The following is a 19,612-nucleotide window of genomic DNA, read 5'->3' as shown; positions in this document are numbered from 1 at the left end:
AACTCTTTTGAAATATCTGACACTGTAAAGCATTCTCAATTTCTATCTCTTCTCTTTTTATCACCACTAACAGATAACCTCCCCTCGGATGTTGATCTAATCTTTTATCTTCACCTTTTCTCTTCATTTCCAAGAACTCGACCTGGCTTTTTCTTCACTCTAACATCCCAAGATCTGTAGCTGGCTCTTACAATTCTCTTGATCAGATCTCTTGATTCCTTAAGTTCATCAGTATCAGCAGCTTGCGTGAACACATCTTCCAGGATCAGAATCTGGCTCTTTTCATCTACAGACTCCCCCTATCAATATGCTGGAATCAGGATCATGACGTGGCACACACTCTGCTTTAGGAATCGAAACCTGGCTTTACCTGCACAATCTCTACCTCTCAATAAATTTCACAAATTTAAAATCTGACAAATTTATGATTTATGTTTACCACTTGTAAAAATAAAATGATTTAACATTTTAAAAACTTCTGCTGACCACTTGTAGACAAAATCTCCTAAAATTTTGCTCATTTTAAACAAACTCCCTCTCAAATTAATGTTCATCATGTTTAGCACTTGGAATTTTGAAAAACAGCTTTTCAACACCAGCTGTCGAAAATCTTTTTGGATTTTTCAAAAATTTATGCTAAAACACACTCAAGATCTTTTTAGGTTTTTGATTATAAAGAAATGCAGTAAAGAAATATTTACATACAATATATTTTTGTGAGTTTGTGTAAGAGGATCATATCAGTTTTTTGAGACAAATCACTAACACCGTTAAGCTTTAAACATTTTAAGTTTTAAACAATTCACCTAGATTGTCAGTATAATGGTCCACTTAAATTGTCACACAAAGTTCAACTGTTCCGAGATACGAGATTAGTGTTTTAAGGACTTAAACTTATTCGCGTATCCCACCTCAGAATATACTCCCGTATCCAGACTTCTATATTCAGTCTTACAGGTGAATGCACACTAATGATATATGTAAACGGGTAAATGCGAAACCGTGAGAGCTCAGGTCAAAACTTCCGTTCGTGCAGAGAGATGACGGCTTGTCTTTTAGGTGTGTCCCGTTTGGGGATCTTTTCTTCAACTGCCATTGATATATATCTTTCGATATTTTCCAATTCTTTAGCAGAGGGCTGGCTTTAATGATTAAAGCTATAGCAAAGCATTATACAAGGACTAGGCTATTGCTTCCGCAAAATCAGAAGTCCTGGTATAATACCCCAGATATCATCACGCACAAAGACCTAGTATGTCAGAAACAGAATCTTTCAAGCAAGATTTCGGGGGGTTACCCATATATCCGAGAGATGTTCCCCACGATATAAGTAAGTATTAGAATTTATGTTTATATCTCGAAAACAACCTACTGAATGTGTAAAAACCTACTGGCATATCCTCAGTGAGATCGTTTATCACATTTTTGACTTTACAATTCTTTAGCGTGTTGTGATATTCCACTGATGTAATATCATTTCCTCTTTTCACAACAAAACTCATTTTTGATTTTTATCATGTTTTTGGATTTTTCAAATTTTCTAATGTTTTTGGATTTTCTGAAATTTCTTACTCCCCCTAAAATTAAAAAACATTTAAAAAAAAACTTGAAAACAAACTATACAAGAAACTGACAACTGTTGAAAATTGCTTCAATTCGCCATTCACTTGGCATAAACAATCAGAACTCCCCCTTACAACAAACTATTTTCCCATTATGATTTCAAAACACTTAAGTTTGTTCTAATCAAAATGGTTTTTCCGGAAAATAAGTTTTGTTGATTTTACCACTTGTAAAGTTGGGGTTAATTCATCACATTGCTCTTTCAACCACTTAGAACAATTTTAACAATTTTAGGTTTCATCAACATAATCACTTGTAGAAAATCAAGTACTACTTAATGTCCCTGATTTACCACTTTGAAGATCGAAATATCACAGTTACCAACCTGTGAATTTCTCAAGAAAGATGCCGATTCCTACTCCCCAATTACCAACCTAGGAGTTCCGGCAAGTCAGGTTTTTCAGTTAAAGAGATCCTCCCAAGCCTGACCGACCTTGGGAGTTTCCGAGTTACCAACACTCGGTTTCTTTCCTTTCATCTTCTTCTCATAGAATTCTTTTACCCCTTTTGCCTTCCCATCAATCATTTTTCCAAAAATATGTTTCACTTTGGGGTTAAAGGCCTTTTCAACATCAAATTCCTTCTTTTCAGAAAAGAATTGATTTGAAATTTCAACTTTGCCAACTTTTTGTTTAAAATTTTCAGCCCTCAATGGTGGAAAATTTGCATCATCCATTGGAGGTACTGATTTTTCACCTTTTGATTCAACATGTGGCTCCTCTGACTTTGTGGAATCAGATTCATCGCCAGAAGATAGCTCCTCTGATTTTGACGAATCAGAATCATTGCTAGAACTATCATCAGATTTCTTAACAACCCATTTTTGGTTGTCAAGGTTTGCTTTCTCTTGTAAAATCTTCTTGAACATTCACCAACTTCAAATTTTAAGTTTTTGAAAACTATAAATGGTTTAGTTGGTGGTTCATTTTCAACCATCTTTTCTTTCAGTTTACGAGACACTCCCTGTTTTGATTGGATTGCCTTTGAACAATTCTTGGCAATATGACCAATTGTTTTGCATTGAAAACAAGTTCTTGTCTCTTTCTGTTGAACAGCTTCATTCTTCATTTCATCTTGCTTCTTTGTAAGGAATTCTCTGTTTGATTGCTTCCAGAATGACCTTTTCTTTTCTTCTTCCGAGCTTGCTCCTGAAACAAATACAGTATTTGTTTTAGAAATTTTCTGGTGGAATAAATCCTAATCCTTTCTTTTTTGAAATTACCATTATGGTTTGGTTTATTTCGATAACCAGAACCAGAACTGTAACCTTTTTTCTTGTTTTCTCTTTGTTGAACTCTTGAGGTGTATTTTTTAGGTTTATCAGTAAGATTTACATCTTTTATTTAGAAATATTAATTTTTGTTAGTTTGAAAACCTATTTTATCAATTCAGGTTTGACACCTCTTATTGGAAATTCCTTATCAAAATATAATTTGTCTGAATCATTCAAAGTCTAAGCCACTTTGATTGGTTCATCAATCAAATTAGATTTTGATAACATGAATTCTTTATTGTAAACTCTTTTGCCCTGTTTGACGGTTTGACTTGACGTATCGGATTCAGACTTTGACTCTGACATAGACTCCGACTTTGACTCCTCTGTTTCATTGTTATCGAACACATGATCCACCACTTTCTTCATCAATTGAGATTGTTGATCAGTGTCAGACGATGTGAACGTGACATCAATGTTTTCTGGCAGATTAACTGATGGTTCAGACTCCCACTTTAAGTTGGTTGCCTTTTCGACTCTTTCTGAATTTAGATTTCTTGGCGAATATCGATTTTCAAGCGGGGGTGGACACTTGTTGTAACTGACACCTTGTTTCTTACCAGAATTCTTCACTTTAGTACTCTTCTTCTTTTCAGAGTTCCTTTTCTCATATGTCTCTTCTTCTGTGTCAAACTTTTTCCCTTCAGAAATGTCTTCTTCAAATGCCTTAATGCCTTCCACAGTAGGATAAATCCTGTCAATGACATAAGAAGTACATGAGTAACTTTTTAACAATCTATTAACTCTTTCTGTTTCAATTCTTTGTGTTTCCAATTTTTGTTCCAGAACAGCACACTTCTCGATATAATTGTTAACGATTTTTTGCTTTGTCATGAAAGCTCCTTGAAGTGTCTTCATTGATGTAGCCTGTTCACTGCTTGTTTATTTGTATTGATTCATGGCTTTGTTCAGAACATCGTATGATTCTTTCAACCTGTTCATGTTGTTAATCAATTCACTATTTTTCTTTTTTATGATCACACAGGTTTCACAATTCACTGGAATCTTTCGAGCATCAGCTTCTTCATCAACTTTAAAAACTGGAACTTCTTTTACCTTTCTCTTTATCACTGGAACTTCTTCATCATCACTACTCACTGATTTTTTAGCTTTCTTCTTTTTCTTTTTAGCTTTTTCGTCATCACTATCACTCTCTTCCAACATTTTCAAGTGTTTTTCCATTCTTCTTGCATAATAATCATCATCATTATCACTGTCTTCAGCAACTCGAGCAACAAAAGCTATGTGATTTGAAGTCTTGTTTGGATCATAATCATCCCAACTGAAATTTGCCCAGCTAAAACCTTCTGGAAATTTTTCATCATTTTGATTGATCAGACATGCTTTGTTTTCAGCAGAAACATATTTGTCCCAACTGAAACCTGTTGAAGATTTTTGATCATCTTGATTCACTGAACACGCTCTCTTTGATGATTCTTCAATCTCCTTCCTGGCATGAGCAGTTTGTGGTTGTTGTTGATGTGGCTGTTGAGCAACTTGATGATAGATCGCTTTTCGATAGTAATCATTGTTGTTGAAAGGATTTTGAGCTCCACTTGCTTTGCGATTTTTGCACTCGCTCTTGAAGTGTCCTTTTTCCCTATAACGAAAACAAGTGACTTTAGATTTATCAAAGCCTAAAGTGGAAACATTTGCATCACGGAAACCATCACTTCCCATAATTTGTTTAAACTTTTCTGCTATCCTCAACACACTTGCCAAACACCACTTTATGTCCATCAATTCCATCTCTTCAGCATCTATTTGATCGTAATCCTCTTTTGTAAGCATTGGATTCCCGATTCGTCCTGCCACTAAACTTCCATAGGACTCCAACACAGTCCCCAACAAAGACATATGACTTTTTGCAACTTCTTCATAATAATCCTGATCATTCTCAAGATTTAGTACGATGTTGCATTGTAACTTCTTTCCATTCTTGGTAGCTGAAACATTTGGATCAAATGATGGATATGAAGAAAAACTTGTTTTGCTGTTTGATCCTTTAGATGATCCTTCAGATGACTTCTTAGCATTGAATGCAGTCTCAACCTTTGGTGACATGTTTGTAGTCTTATCACTGATACCTCCTTTATAATAGAGACTGATATCTTGTTCACCATCGAAATCTTTCATTCTTGAGATTTTCCGTTGTTCCATCTCTTGAGCCTCAATCTTTTCAATGAACTTACTCAGGGTCAGATTGTTAAATCCTTTCTTATTTATTAACATCATCAAGTATGTGCCCCAAGTTTCATGTGGCAATGCATCAGCCAGTTTCTCAATCAACTCTTCATTATCCTTTGTGATGCTCACCCTCTTCATGTTTACTAACAAATTGCAGTATCTTTCAATTATCTGCTTTGTGCTTTCAGTTTTTAAACCACGAAATAAATCAAACTCTTTTTTCAGAAGCAATTTTTTTTTGTTCTTAATCATTTCTTGACTTCCAACAAACTTAGATCTGAACGCTTTCCAAATCGAATATGCACTCCCACTGTGTTGCAATAAGACCAAAATGTCCTCTTTAACAGCTTGTTGCAGTAAACTAATCATCATCTTTTCATTTTTGTATTTCTTTTTCTCATCAACACTAAGATCTTTAATAGCAATCTCCTCTTCGTCATCATTCGTCGGTCTAACATTCTTTGTTTCAACACATTCCCAAGCATCCAAGTAGTTTGCTTGCACCCAATTTTCAAAACATTCTTCCCATCCTTTATATTCCTCGATATTCATGAGCTTAGGCGGTTTTTGCATAGTCCCCGTTTCGTTTTCCAACATTGCTTGCTGGGTAATAGTAATCGGAGTAGCAAAGGCGTTATAAAATTCCTCTTCCATGTTTAGGATTTCAAAATTCACAAACTCAGACAATTCAAACGAAATTAACTTCTAAACGGAATTCCCTTTTGAGCGAAATTAACCAGTTCAAACGAAATTAGCTTTGGAGCGAAATTACCCTAATTTCGTTCAAAGTGACACCCTTTCAAACGAAATTGTAATTCTGTGCGGAATTATCAAACAGAATTATCTCTTGAAGCGAAAATACTAATTTCGCGTGGACCACCCAAACGAAATTACTGTTTTGATGCGAAATTACTAATTTCGCTTGAACTTTTCAAACGAAATTACAAACTGGTGCGAAAATAACCCCTAATTCCGTGCGGAATTATGCTGATGTCATCATCTCGAGCTGAATTTTGTCAAATTGATCACGTTTTAGGCCGATTTTAGATCTGAAACTTTCAAGGGTTTGTTAAAACACTATTGCGCACATGATGTTTGAAAATCAAGACATTTTAACCGTGAAAACTTGTTAATTGTGAAAAAGAAGGTGTAGAAATCAGAATTTGCAGCTGAATTGGTAAGAACTCTTCCTCCTGAGCTCTGATACCACTTGTAGGATCGTTTTACCGACCAAACGAGTCGTTCAGAAGAGTTTATACTCAATACGAAAGGCGGAAATAGTCGTATTGAGGTCAATTCTGCTAGATATACACTTTAACTGTCTTTCTTATTGATTTGACAACAATTTACAGCGAGACGACACTTCGGCAGCAGTTCGGCACTGAAACCGGAAAGTTACAAATGAAATCAAGACACCCCTATTTATAGGCTTCTAATTTCGTGTGGAATTACTCATACAAAATTACTTCTCATGCGGAATTAAGTTCCATGCGGAATTACCGTGTAATTTCGTACGGAATTACCAAATGGTAATTTCGTGCGGAATTACCCCTAAGCCTATTTTTGACATTTTCTCGTACACCGTGTCATGATCTATCTATTCTAATACAAGACTCGATACAAGACGAAGTCGACAGACGTATGCACTAACAGATTGAAATGAATCGAACTCCACCCATTTACACCCATAATCACACGAATAAAGATAAAGGTAACTAATTTTATAACTTTTATTTTTAACATTCTTCAAAAAATTAAACAAATTACAATGGATTTTTTTTTTGGAATTAAAATGGTATCATCATCATCATACTCAGTATATCCCACCAATAGCAAAGCTAAGGTAGGGTCTGAGGAGGGTGAGATGTAGACAGCCTTACCTCTATCCCGTAGAAATAGAGAGGCTGTTTCCAATGAGACCCCCGACTCGATAGTAGTTTTGCATCAAACCTTGGACATAAGGCACATAACACTCAACAATTGAGACAAACTCCTATTAGTGTATGTACCCCCTTGTCTTTCGGCTGTCAACGCCACCACATGATGCATGATTAACCATCCCCCTCTTTTAACGTTATTTTCACGAAATTAGTAAAATAACGTTAAAATTAGTGCACTTTCACTTTTGCCCCCCAAACGCCCACACATATATACATTATGGAATTAAAATGGTAAAAATACTAAAATGGTTGATTTCAAACCTACCAAGCCAAACAAAGTCTAAACAATCTTTTTTTAAGGTGTGAATTATTCGCGAATGTTGGGAGGTCTATTATACGTTGTCTCTAAAAACCCCCCTCGCACAATATATCCCCAATTTAAACTGCTCAATGAGAAACCCCTATCACTCAGACTCGAACTTGAGATCGTGAGAGGAAAACTCACCCAAACCCATCATATGTGGTACTTAAATACCCGTAGCCATCACCAAGTGCAAACAATCTGATTACCCTTTTTTATCTTGAGTAAATTGCCATTTTGGTCCCTGTGGTTTGGCCAGTTTTGCCACTTTAGTCCAAATCTCAAACTTATTACATCCAGGGCCCTGTGGTTTGGTTTTTGTTGCCATTTTGGTCCAAATTTCAAATTTGACCAGATTTCCCATTAATGACCTGCTATTTTGTCTTTACCCTCAGGGGCATTTTGGTCATTTTAGATTTATTATCTCTTTATAATAACTCATTTATAATAAAACCCTTAGATCATCATCTTCAACCTCATCTCAGACATCTCTCTCTATCTCTCTCTCTCAACATAAAATCTGCTCTCTCTCTAAAATACCACCACCACACCACCACCACCCCCACCATCGCATCATCCCCACCACCATCTCACCGCCTCCAAATCTGCTCTCTCTCTCTCTCTCTAAAATGACCTGCTCTCTCTCTCTCTAAAATACCGCAACGCTCGAAAACACATGGTAAATCGAAGCTTAAACGCTGCTGGTGCTCAAATCGAAGCTCAAACGCTCGAAAGCCCTAACCCTAAGAACACACAGATCTCCGCCTCAAGAACACATGGTAAACCCTAACCCTATAGTGTTTGCCCAGTCGTTTTTTGGGTGGAGGTGCTCACCGGATTAAGAGAGAGGGGCAGTGGTTGCAGGGGGTGCGAGAGGGTGGTTGCAGGGAGTTGCAGGTTCATCGGATGTGGTTTCAGGGGGTGCGAGTGGGTGGTTGCAGGGACTTGCAGGTTCATCGGATGTGGTTGCAGGGGGTGCGAGTTTGGATTACTTTTATGTGATTCAGTGGATTTTTTTTTAGTAAACTGCGAGGCTGTGATGATTTCACCTAATCCGAGTCAAAATTGGGTCAGCATTTGAGATTTTTCGCAGCTTGGCGTGGCAGAATCGGAGGAGGGCAAGTGCGCTTGCAACCTCTGTTTGCAGCCATGGCGGTTTTGATTTGTTGTTGGAGCCTCGTTTCTTTTTACAAATCGGTTTTTGATTTTCTTAAAGATGATGTTCTTGATTTTCTGGGTTTTGATGTTGATGTTTGATGATGTTCTTGAAGATACAGATCCGAGCCTCGTTTCTTTTTACAAATCGGTTTTGTTTTTGTGATGGTTTCTGGTTTTGTTCTGGGTTCTTGATTTTCTTCAAGATGATGTTCTTGATTTTCTGGGTTTTGATGATGAAGTTTGACGATGTTCTTGATTTTTTGGGTTTTGATGATGAAGTTTGATGATGTTCTTGAAGATAGATGTTATTAATTACTGAAATGTTATAATAAATTAACATGGACCAAAATGCCCCTGCACTACAGGACAAAATAGGAGGTTGCAACGGTAAAAAAATAGGGTTTTTGGATTTTGGACTAAATGGCAATAAAATGCAAAACACAGGGCCCTAGATGTAATAAGTTTGAAATTTGGACTAAAGTGGCAAAACTGACCAAACCACAGGAACCAAAATGACAGTTTACTCTTTTATCTTTAAAAAAATACAAACACTAGATTAGCCAGCCAATGGCGGACTTTAGGATTTGAAATAGTGTCTCAGTTGAGTTGACCGGCATTTCCCCCTTTATTTGTGCCCTAACCCCAAATCTGCCATAACTTGAGGTAAGTTTCGATCTGTCTTGTTTTCTAACTCATTTACCTGATTTGTTAATTTGTCTGTCTCATTTTGATTGAAAATCAAGTATTGTTGTTATTAGGGCTGAATTCGCATTGAAGCTACTTTTAATTTGAATCTCTGCTTATGTTACTGATTTCTGAAATTGTTGTGTCCTGTACTATCATCATCAACTCTTAACTCTAATTACTGACCGCAGACTTGATAGATAGATAGATAGATACCTCACTGTGAAGAATGTGTGCTTAATATCACTGCTTAAGCATTTCATAAGCTAAATATAACAATGCTAATTTGTTCACCAGTGTTTCACAGCCTCTAATCCAACAATGTCCTCACTATTATTCAGGATATTAATGCTACAGACTGTGATTCACTTTTTGAAAATTTGAAATATGCTAAATTGGCGTAAGTTTGTAACGGATATTTCCCCAATATGTCAGTAGTTTTTCTTAAAGTTTTTATAGTATTTCTTTTATTATACTGCATTATGTGCTCATGATATTATAAGCATATAGTAAGTTTGATCTGATTTGTTGACAGCTTGGTAATTGTGAGAAAATCATGCCAATGGTTTATGTGAGCTTATGAATTACGATATTGGTATTTTGATTGGGCTAGTGTGGATAGATTGGTTAAGACAAATGTGGCTGTTTTATACTTTCATTGTGGTCTGATAGTGACCAAGAATTACTTTTTTTTTATTTCTGCAGGATGGCACAGCCAGCATCTGGATCTGAAAATTCTAATAATAATAATAATAATATGAATCGATCACAGAATGACGTCGTCCTCTTTCCTGGTTTCATCATCAATAACAAGAACAGTGTTGAAGATCATACTCCTGTTACCAAGATTCCATGTGGGTCGGTTTTAAACTGTACCAATTCTGCAAAGTCTAACGGACAAAGCTCAAGCACCACTACCACAAAAACGCCCCCAGCTGAACCATCCGTGTCTCCCGAAATCCAATCCAATTTATGTCATTCGGTGCTAGTTTCAGGAGCTGCACCTTCTGCTTGTTACGGTGCGGGACATGTAATTTCAGGTGTCACCGACAGAAGAAAATGCAAAGCTAGGGGAATTCTTTCAGTCGGTAAAACAAGGCAAGGAATGGTTACAAAATCTCGACACTCGTTGATTCCGTTTCCGCCTGTTGAAGCATCCGTTAGTTGGCATTTGTCACCATCTAATGCAGATAAAGATGTGAACGAAGATGTTGTTGCCACCGTCAATCACGAACCTGCTGTTTCACTAGAAGAGCGACTATCATCGTTTGATTTCAACGAATGTTCTCCATTTTCTGCAGACTCGTTAGGTAGTGAGAATATTATGCAAACACCAAACTCAGATTCGAGTTTAGAACGACACGCGAGTTTATCTTGGCTGAAAGACGGCATTCAACCGAAATGTCGGTTTGAATCCGAACTTGATCAGGTGACAGATATTCCTCAACGTGAAAGCTTGTCTCCGTATGACAATTCATCACCGTGGGACCCACCTAGGTTAAGTTTTGAGTTGACAGATTCACCCTCACCTTCTGATCATAGAAACGTAAACCGTCTTAGAGAAAACTCAAGTGTTCACGAGTCATTAATCTCCAACTCAACTTCGGGAAATGTGTCAATGTCAGAGATGCGAGTATCATGGAGGGATGCACTCATAAGTAGTGTTTCTGATAAGGAAGATTTGGATTGTTGTAGATTGTTGTCTGATGAAGAAAACGAGGCTGATCAAGTGTTGAAGTCTTATAAGCTTCTTGATCGTGACGTAAGAGTTGATGGAAAAGTCAAAGAATCGTCACCTGTTCGAGCCAACCCTTGTGCTGAGTCTATATGCACTGACGGTGGTGGACTCATTGCGTCTGCGGACTCTGATTGGACTCTCGACTACAAAAACCGATCATTTGAATTTTGACTTTTCTTTCCATAATTATTCAAGTAAGTATTTTTTTATTTATATGTCATATTTTCAGCTAGAATTGTAGCGCGCTATTTATTTCGCTAACATCACTACGAAAGAATAAATTTCTGGAAAGAAATCAAAGATCCATGCCACTTTCAGTTATTACTAGAATATATGAAACAACATAGTGTCCCCCTTGATTGATACTATCATTAGGGCTGCAAACGAACTGGACGAACACGAACAAGACCTGGTTCGTGTTTGTTTGTTTGTTAGGAAATGAACGTGTTCGTGTTCGTTTGTTAATTTGAGGTAACGAACACAAATGAATGTTCATGAACACAAACGAATGTTCATGAACAGAACATAAAATACACTGATACTTAATAAATATTTTATTTGTCGGAATTTTGAATTATTTAAATAAAATATAAAAACTAAAAACACTAATGAACTATCGAACACGTCCGAATGTTCACGAACATAAATGAACCAACACAACCTTTGTTCATGTTCGTTCATTTAACTAAACGAATGAAATTTCTTGTTCGTGTTCGTTCATTTATTAAACGAACGAACACACACGAACTTCCCGCCAAACAGTTCACGAATTGTTCGCTGAACATTTGGTTCATTTGCAGCCCTCACTATCATACTATGTCAACAGTGGAAAAAGGGGCGAAAAAGTCAACTGGAAACTACAAATTAAGAAATATAAAACAATATACATTATACATACAATTCACAGTTTACAAAGTTATAAGCTCAATTCCAGTGATAGAAAACAGTTTTATTGATATCGTAAACTTTGATCATATCGATAAAGAAGATGATCCGTTCAAAGTTGATCTCCAATCATGATTTTCTTCTGTATAATCCTTATGTAGTTCTTCCGGGGGAATAAAACAATCCATCGATAGGCCCGGTACATTGAATGCCAGATCATCAATGGTCCACTTCTCTTCCATCCTTGTAATAACGGGCCCCGCCCTCAAGTTATCTCCGAATCTTGTGATTATCACGTCTGATTGGCCCGAATGTGCTATCATCACACCCTCAACAATTCGGTAGTCCTCAATCTTTGTAGCCATATATGTTTCCCAGTACATAGGGAACGAACCCGGTACTTGAACCCTGGTTAAATAAGAGTCCTCTAAGTTCACCAATAACCCGTTTTTTTGGCTAAAATAACCAAACATTACATGCTTAATCATCTCTGCAGTACTGTCGCTTCGGTCCGCCAGATCAGCATCATCTGCTGATAACTTTAACACGAAGCAATCGACATCCCCGATTCGTTTTTCTCCCATGTATTGTGCTTCAGAAAACACACTTGCCACTGCCATAGGATCTAAGCCCTGCATGCAAAATAGAAGGAGCTAAAGTGTTATTATGCCAAAATAGAAGGAGCTAAAGTGTTATTATGCCAAAATAGAAGGAGCTAAAGTGATATACATGCTTGCAAATTGTCTGTATGTTACATTGCACCAACCATTATCATCACTATAAAGACTAATACTTAACATCTACTCATAATTGATATAACTCTAACCGTACCCAAATCGACATTTCACTAACCGTCGTTGTCTCATGTTCGGTAAAATGTTATATACATATTAATCTATTCATAACTACATGTTCAATGCTTGATATTTGACTATACATTTGTCTATGTGTGTGCTAAATGCCCATTTGAATTTTGTTATATTACATGCACACATGTATATTATTTTAATAATTTTCAACTAACTCTTGGAGGGCCACTTGTAAGTAAAAGGTGACTGCTAGGGCCAAGTTGTGAATTAATTTAAATGATTGGGAATTCACAGGGACTGATTCTGTTAACTTTATAAGCCTGTGGACCATCCTTATACATGTGATATTGATCCTTGACAGTGAGAATCCATTGGAAAAGAAAAGGTAGTTGAAGAATATTGAGATACCTTACAAATTTGGAAAATGACTTAACCACACCCACCAAACTGGGCCACTTGCTAAAGCTGTTTCCCACTTTCTACTTTCATTTTAAATATCTAATTCTAGAAGAATTACAGAGGAATAACGTCATAAAATCAATCAAAAAGTTGATGGGTCAATTATAAGCTTTCTCATTCATACTAAAATATATTTACTTTAACCCTGAGAATGCGTTTTTGGAAAACTTAGGGGACACCACCAATACTCTGCTAACCAATGATATCGGGTAAACCAATGTTTTGAAAACCGGACCGTCCCGGCCTTTTGGAACGGACCGGGGTCAGGTGCACCCTATCAGACCGGATTTGATTCGGACCGGCTGGTTGGCCCGGGAACCGGCAGTCGGACTGGAAAACCGGGTGGTTGAACCAGATTTTTTTGGGGCTGGACCAGATTTTGTTTAAATTTTCCTAATTTTACCTTGTTTACTTTTATAATATTTACGACATAACCCAATTTTTACATCCAATCAATCCAATCCCGACCAGTGGACAGGTAAAAATACTGGTTTGACGTCCAGTCCAGTTCTGAAAACATTGGGTAAAACAAGGCTTACGCTTGGCGGGTGGCTTTCAAGGAGGGTTAAAGAGTAAAGATAGAAAACTAGTGCCCATTGCTTTATAGCCTAGTGGCATCTTGAAAGTGGGATAAAGCTTTGGGACCAATAGGTCCTGAGTTCGATTCCCACAAGGGGGGTTTTTCCCATATTTGTTGGGTTTCCTTCTGAATTGGTGTATAGGCATTATGCCTAGTGGAGATGGATGTGATCAGGTGGTTCCGCTGGTGGCACGATGATACTCCAGTGGTCCGTCAGTGATCCAAATTTGCCGTTCAAAAAAGAAAAAAAGACAGAAAACTAGTGTACGCCGGATTTGAACATGAGAACTCTGTTAAAGGGGCTCAAGCGCTTGATGCTAAAATATTGAACTATATTAGTTAAGTTCTATTTAAATGTGTAATTTTAGTGTTTATAGATTTTGTTCCATAATTGTTTACATGTTTTCCTTTCTTTTTTTTATTTTTTTTTATTTTTTGCTTACTTTAACCGTAAAATGTTAATAAACATGCTCATATATGTTCTTGCCTGTAGAGCGCGACGGAGAGGGCGAACACCTCCTTTGGCAGCATGAGACCCAAGCCACGGTGTATGCCGCCAAGCAACGTTACCATCACTGCCAGCAACCACCTTGTGGCCGCCAACAACGAGTTCAATTAACCATTTGTTTGGTACCATTTGCCACATAACAAAACAACCCTTTTGTGACACTCGGATATTACTAATGGTCGTTGACCCGTTTGAGCTGAGTTCATCCACCATGGCCATTGTAACTTTTCCTGTGACATACATGTTTCTTACTGTTCCTTCTAGTTTCCGGCAACCCGTGGCTGCTATGAAGTGTTGTATTATGTATTGTGACGACGATGAAACCTAGCAAAAACGATTCAGTTCAATTGTTAAATATTTATACATTTTTTATTAATCAAGTTTGTTGCAGTGGATAAACTGAAACACTTTCATGCACAGAGGACAATATGATTCTTTCACAAACATGTATAATAACACAAAGGTCTACTAGTACAGTTAATTGTTTTGAAAATCGGACCAAACCGGCCATCTGACTAGCTAAACCAATTAACTAATGGATCAAGCATAAGTGGACTAACCGATTTCTTTTGAACTAAAGATAAACTAGTAGCAACCCGTTGATTCTTACCTCCTCTCTTAAGTTTGTTTGTTAGGTAGTTTTTAGATCGGGTTGACCTGTTGAATTGTAGATTGTTTGGTTTTATAAAAAAAAAGTGCTTGTGGATACGCTTCATACACGCACGGGTCAAAATTGGTCATAGTTAGGGTCAGGAAGAGGCCGACATGTAAAAAACCAAAAGGATGAAAGAGGTTATAACTGGTTTACTTAAAAAAGTCCAACTTTTAGTTGTACATAAAATCTTTGGGCTCACACCTTACTCTTCAGGGTTTCGGGACCTAAATGCCTCGGAGGGCCTCATGCTTTTTAAAACCAAGCATGTGAGCCACCAAAGTTGGCGGTTGGGTTTTGTAAAGATGCAACCTTGCTAGACCAATGCCGGATTTAGTAATTACATGATTAATGAATTAAAATATGATTAGATGGTAAACAAAACAAGCTTAATTTGTTTTTATGTTTTATTTGTATTGTTGTTAAATCTAAAGCCCTGAAAGAGTTAAATGTTTGTTGGAAAGTTAGGTTGAAAATTTATATACGTAAATGTTGGTTCATTTAAGAAGGCACACAGATAGATAAAGACTGGTAGCCAAAAACAAAAACTGTAGGGGCCTTAATAGCATTTATTGATACTTGCAACTTTTACTCAACTATATATTTTACCCTTTATATACGTAAACACTAGACCTAGTAGGCCCGTACCTACAAATTTACTATTAAAGAAAAAAAAAATTAAAATTCTTTTAATCCCCTTATATAATAATTTAATATCTCTATTTTTATTTTATCGTCACCTTTTATTTTCTTAACGTATCTTTAAGCTTATACTTAAAGATGATAAAATTACTTTTTTTTTTGTTGTAAAAGAATATAGTGTTTCCTTACTTTAAAGCTACCTTTTTCGGTATTCCTTATATTCAACTTTTATTCTTAATATATGTATTTTAATATTCATTTCTTAACTTATTTTATATACTTTATTTTCTAGTTTGCAAGTATATATATCTTTAATATATAATGAAACTTTATTATATATATAACTCATAGTGTGATGAATTTAATACACAACTATTTAGTTTTCAACAGAGATATACAATAACACAATCTATTTGTGGTGTGATACTTTAAAATTTAATGGGAGGGTCGGAGAGGTAAAGAGATAGGAAATATATTAAAGTTTTAAGTAAAATATACATGTGTTTATAACGGTTTTGTATTGTAGTTCAACTCTCTACTTAAATTTGGTTATGTATAATGTATTACACAGCCCACAACCCCACTTCATGTTTCCACCTCTTTTCCTCTATGTCACCTTTCATATTTATCTCTATCCTTTTTATTATAACTTTATTTTTACAATAATAAATCAATATATACACACATATGTGATTATAAACAAACCAGTCTCCACAAAAAGAGGATCAAGATTCTTACTCCATGATTAATTGAGATAGTTGTGATGGTATTTTTATGACTTTATCACACAATTGTGATAGTACCAATTCTAAACACAAGTTGTTGATTTCAAAGCTTTTTTTTAATTATTATAATATTTACATGTACATACATGATGATGTCCATAGTTTTTTTTTTTTTGTTAAAATTCAAGTTCATTTTATAAATTATGATGTTTCTTGTTATGACCAACAACAAAGTGGTAGTTTTTAATGCAAAATCCAATACAATGATTGAAAGAAGTACTAGGTGATTTTCATTATTTGCAAAGAATTTAGATCGGGATAGTTGGTATACGGGCAACAAGCTGCGCCGCTACTCTTTTTGAATAACAAAACTAAATCTTTTAAATAAGATTAAATAAGATGTGTTAAGTTTAAAAGTATAAGATTGTTACATTACCTGAGAAAAAGAGGATTGTGGGGGTAGTTGGGAGACTGGAAACAAAGGGCAGCCCAAGACACTTAAAAGAACATTGAGATAATTGTTGGGTTTGTGTTTATGGGGCAAAGAGAAATAGGTTTTGAGCCATGTTTGTGCTTTCTTTGATGATGTGTACCATATGCTATGATGCTTGTACTCTCCATCTTCATCAATGGGTTCTTCTGATAATGTTGCCAATCTCACCCTCCCAATGCTACTACTACTCATCTCTCTCTCTCTCTCTCGGTTTCAAAGAGGTCTCAAAGTATAAACTACTTAAATGCACATCACAACTTCTTTTCCATTCCCTTTGCACGTGCATCTCATGCTCCTCTCTCTCTCTCTCTCTTGAAAAAAAAGAATTATTGATTGATTCATTTCATCGTATAAAAATTATATCAAATGTTGCAGTATTTTAAATGAAGTAAAGTCAATGATTTGAGCGGAAAAAATGTTGTAATAGTAATAATAATAATGTTTTTATTTTATTCGAAGTAAAATGCAAAAAATTCCTTGAGCTAGGCCACTTTTATCACTTCAGTAAAAAAATGAAACGTTTTGCATCTGAGTTATCGAGGTTTTATTTTTGTTGTTATTTTCATCCAATTAGCAAACTGAGTTAGAATTTTCTGTTAAATTCTCTTTTTTTTGTTGATTTCCTCATTTAAAATATATTATGGCATAAAATGACGATTATACGCTTCATTTAAATGAGAAAACCGAAAAAAGGGTAGTTAATGGAAAATTCTAACCGAGTTTGCCAGTTGGATGAAAATGACAGTAAAAATGAAACATCAGGGACCCAGATGTAAAATGTTCCAATTTTTTTTTTTTTACTGAAATAGGAAAAATAGCCTAAATTCAAGTAACATTTTGCCATTTTGGCATTTTACTCTCTTAAAGGTGTGGGGAGCATGAGTTGGGTCATTAATGCCACATAGGATCATTAATGGATTGCTACACCATCCCCTTGCTTCATCCACCATGGTTGGCATGAATTAAACCATGGAAACCATGAGCCTACTTTCCTTTTTCAATATTTCATTTTCCTTTTCCACAAAAATAATTAAAATAAGAAAATAGTGGTTTGGGTCATGACCACACCCTTAGGGTAGTGGTTTTAGATGATGGATTAGAAGTGAGTGACATGGCGCCAATGTGGAGGATCATGGTGACTATGAGGGTCATGACCACACCCTATAGCCTAATAGTTTTCATAATGAAATTGTAGTTATAGATTAGCAATTAATTATAGTATTATAAGTGTAAATATCATTTCAACTTTTAGGAAAGACCCAATTTAACTTTTGAAGTCTTATGAAATCTTGATACAATCGGGTTATTAATGCATTTTTTTTTTGTGAATTTTCAGAAAGAGTATAAAAAGTAGAGACTTTTAGAAATAAATAAGCGTTTATGGGTGTGCAATAAAAAGTACAATGCCCCATATTCCCCCCTCTCTTTATTTTTTTTTATGTTCTCTTTATTTGTTACATATTAAACTTATTTTTTTATGTTCTCTTTATTTGTTACATATTAAACTTTCCAAGTTCATTAAAATAAATTCACGTTGATGTTGTACCACAATATTTAAGACTCCTTACAAAATCGAACCTAAAATCTTCAATTTTCATAGATAAATGGTTAATAATTTAAACATATTTATTATTATTATTATTATTATTATTATTATTATTATTATTATTATTATTATTTTAGTTGAGTTCTATGTAATACACAATATATTTAGTTAAGTTTTTTAGATACCTACTAGTTTCATATTATTGCTCATATTATTATGTCCATATATATAATCTAGAAATATCAATAGAAAAGTATTTTCTACCTTTAAATAATATGTTACATTATGGTTATAAAAATTAAACATTAATATTGGGTTAAGTTTTAAGAATTATTATTATTATTATTATTATTATTATTATTATTATTATTATTATTATTATTATTATTATTTTGTAAATTTTGTAACTTGACAAAAGAAAACAAAATACTTTGTTGCGTGTACATATTGAAATTTATCAACTATACAATGCTGAATAAAAATTAGTTGGATGGTTACTAGTAACTGTTTTGTTAAATAGCTTTATTATGATAAGAGACGAGATTGTGAACAAGCTTAGGGTGTAGGGAGTGGTTAAACACTTTGGAGTGGCAAACCAAAAAACCGACCAATCAGGGCGCGCCATGTCAATCGGTCAAAAGTGTTTAAACTTTTGTGAAAAGTGTTGGCAATGGTTTAAACACTTGGTGAAGTGGTAAACTATTTTTTTTTTTTAAAAAAAGGAAAAAGTTGTGATTGGTTGAGATAGGAATGGACCCCACCCACAATACCCTCTCTCTCTCTCCTTCCTCCCCTCACCGAATCGTCAAGCCACCACCGATTTGGTAAACTTTGAGTGGCAAACTAGTGTTGGCGGCGGTGTTTACCGAGTGGTAAACTAGTTTGCCACTCTTTGCCAATCACCACACCTTACACCCTTATGATGGATACGAGTGTAACTATAAAGTAAGCATGGCATGTGGTCAAAACTCATGTGCAACATTCCTTTGTTAAAAAAGAGAGGTTACTTAAATAATGGCAATCAGTCACTTCTTTTTTTTAAATATTAACGCAGTCACTAAATTTTGAAGTTTTTCGAAGGATAATTTAAGTGTTGAGAGTTAAATGAGAAGAAAATAAAAAAGAGAATTTTGTAAGAATTAAAAAAATAAGTTTTAAATGAATAAAAAATTTTACTTTAGTATTTCTCGTAATGACATATAGGTTAATATATAATTTTAATTGATCATATTATCCTAAATTAGCTAACTAATTAAACTTGTAACTCATTTATAAATATATTTTTAAGACAACCTAATTTTTGGTTAAGGATAATTTTTAATATATGTAAGATAAAGTGTATTTATAAATTTCAATATGTGCACGATAAATTTATATATGTATAGAATATATTTATGATAAATTTCAAT

At 35.1% G+C, this 19,612-nt stretch overlaps 2 protein-coding genes across 2 annotated transcripts; one reads left to right on the top strand and one right to left on the bottom strand.

Annotated features, from left to right (window-relative positions):
* The first annotated feature begins 9,038 nt into the window (after positions 1-9,038).
* On the top strand, positions 9,039-14,525 carry LOC110908758. Its single transcript, XM_022153732.2, has 3 exons — positions 9,039-9,145; positions 9,872-11,098; positions 14,131-14,525. Exon 2 carries the CDS (start codon positions 9,873-9,875, stop codon positions 11,073-11,075), a length of 1,203 nt encoding a protein of 400 aa, XP_022009424.1. The 5' UTR covers positions 9,039-9,145; position 9,872; the 3' UTR covers positions 11,076-11,098; positions 14,131-14,525.
* LOC110908759 lies at positions 11,747-17,009 on the bottom strand. The gene is made up of 3 exons (XM_022153733.2): positions 16,601-17,009; positions 14,125-14,469; positions 11,747-12,421 (listed from the first exon to the last, which is right to left on the bottom strand). Exons 1-3 carry the CDS (start codon positions 16,847-16,849, stop codon positions 11,876-11,878), a joined length of 1,140 nt encoding a protein of 379 aa, XP_022009425.1. The 5' UTR covers positions 16,850-17,009; the 3' UTR covers positions 11,747-11,875.
* Positions 17,010-19,612: the final 2,603 nt, after the last annotated feature.

This window comes from Helianthus annuus, chromosome 14, assembly GCF_002127325.2.
Source record: "Helianthus annuus cultivar XRQ/B chromosome 14, HanXRQr2.0-SUNRISE, whole genome shotgun sequence".
NCBI classification, from domain to species: Eukaryota; Viridiplantae; Streptophyta; class Magnoliopsida; order Asterales; family Asteraceae; genus Helianthus; species Helianthus annuus.
The sequence above is the reverse complement of the archived record's forward strand: the minus strand, read 5'-3'. Positions and strand labels throughout refer to the sequence as shown.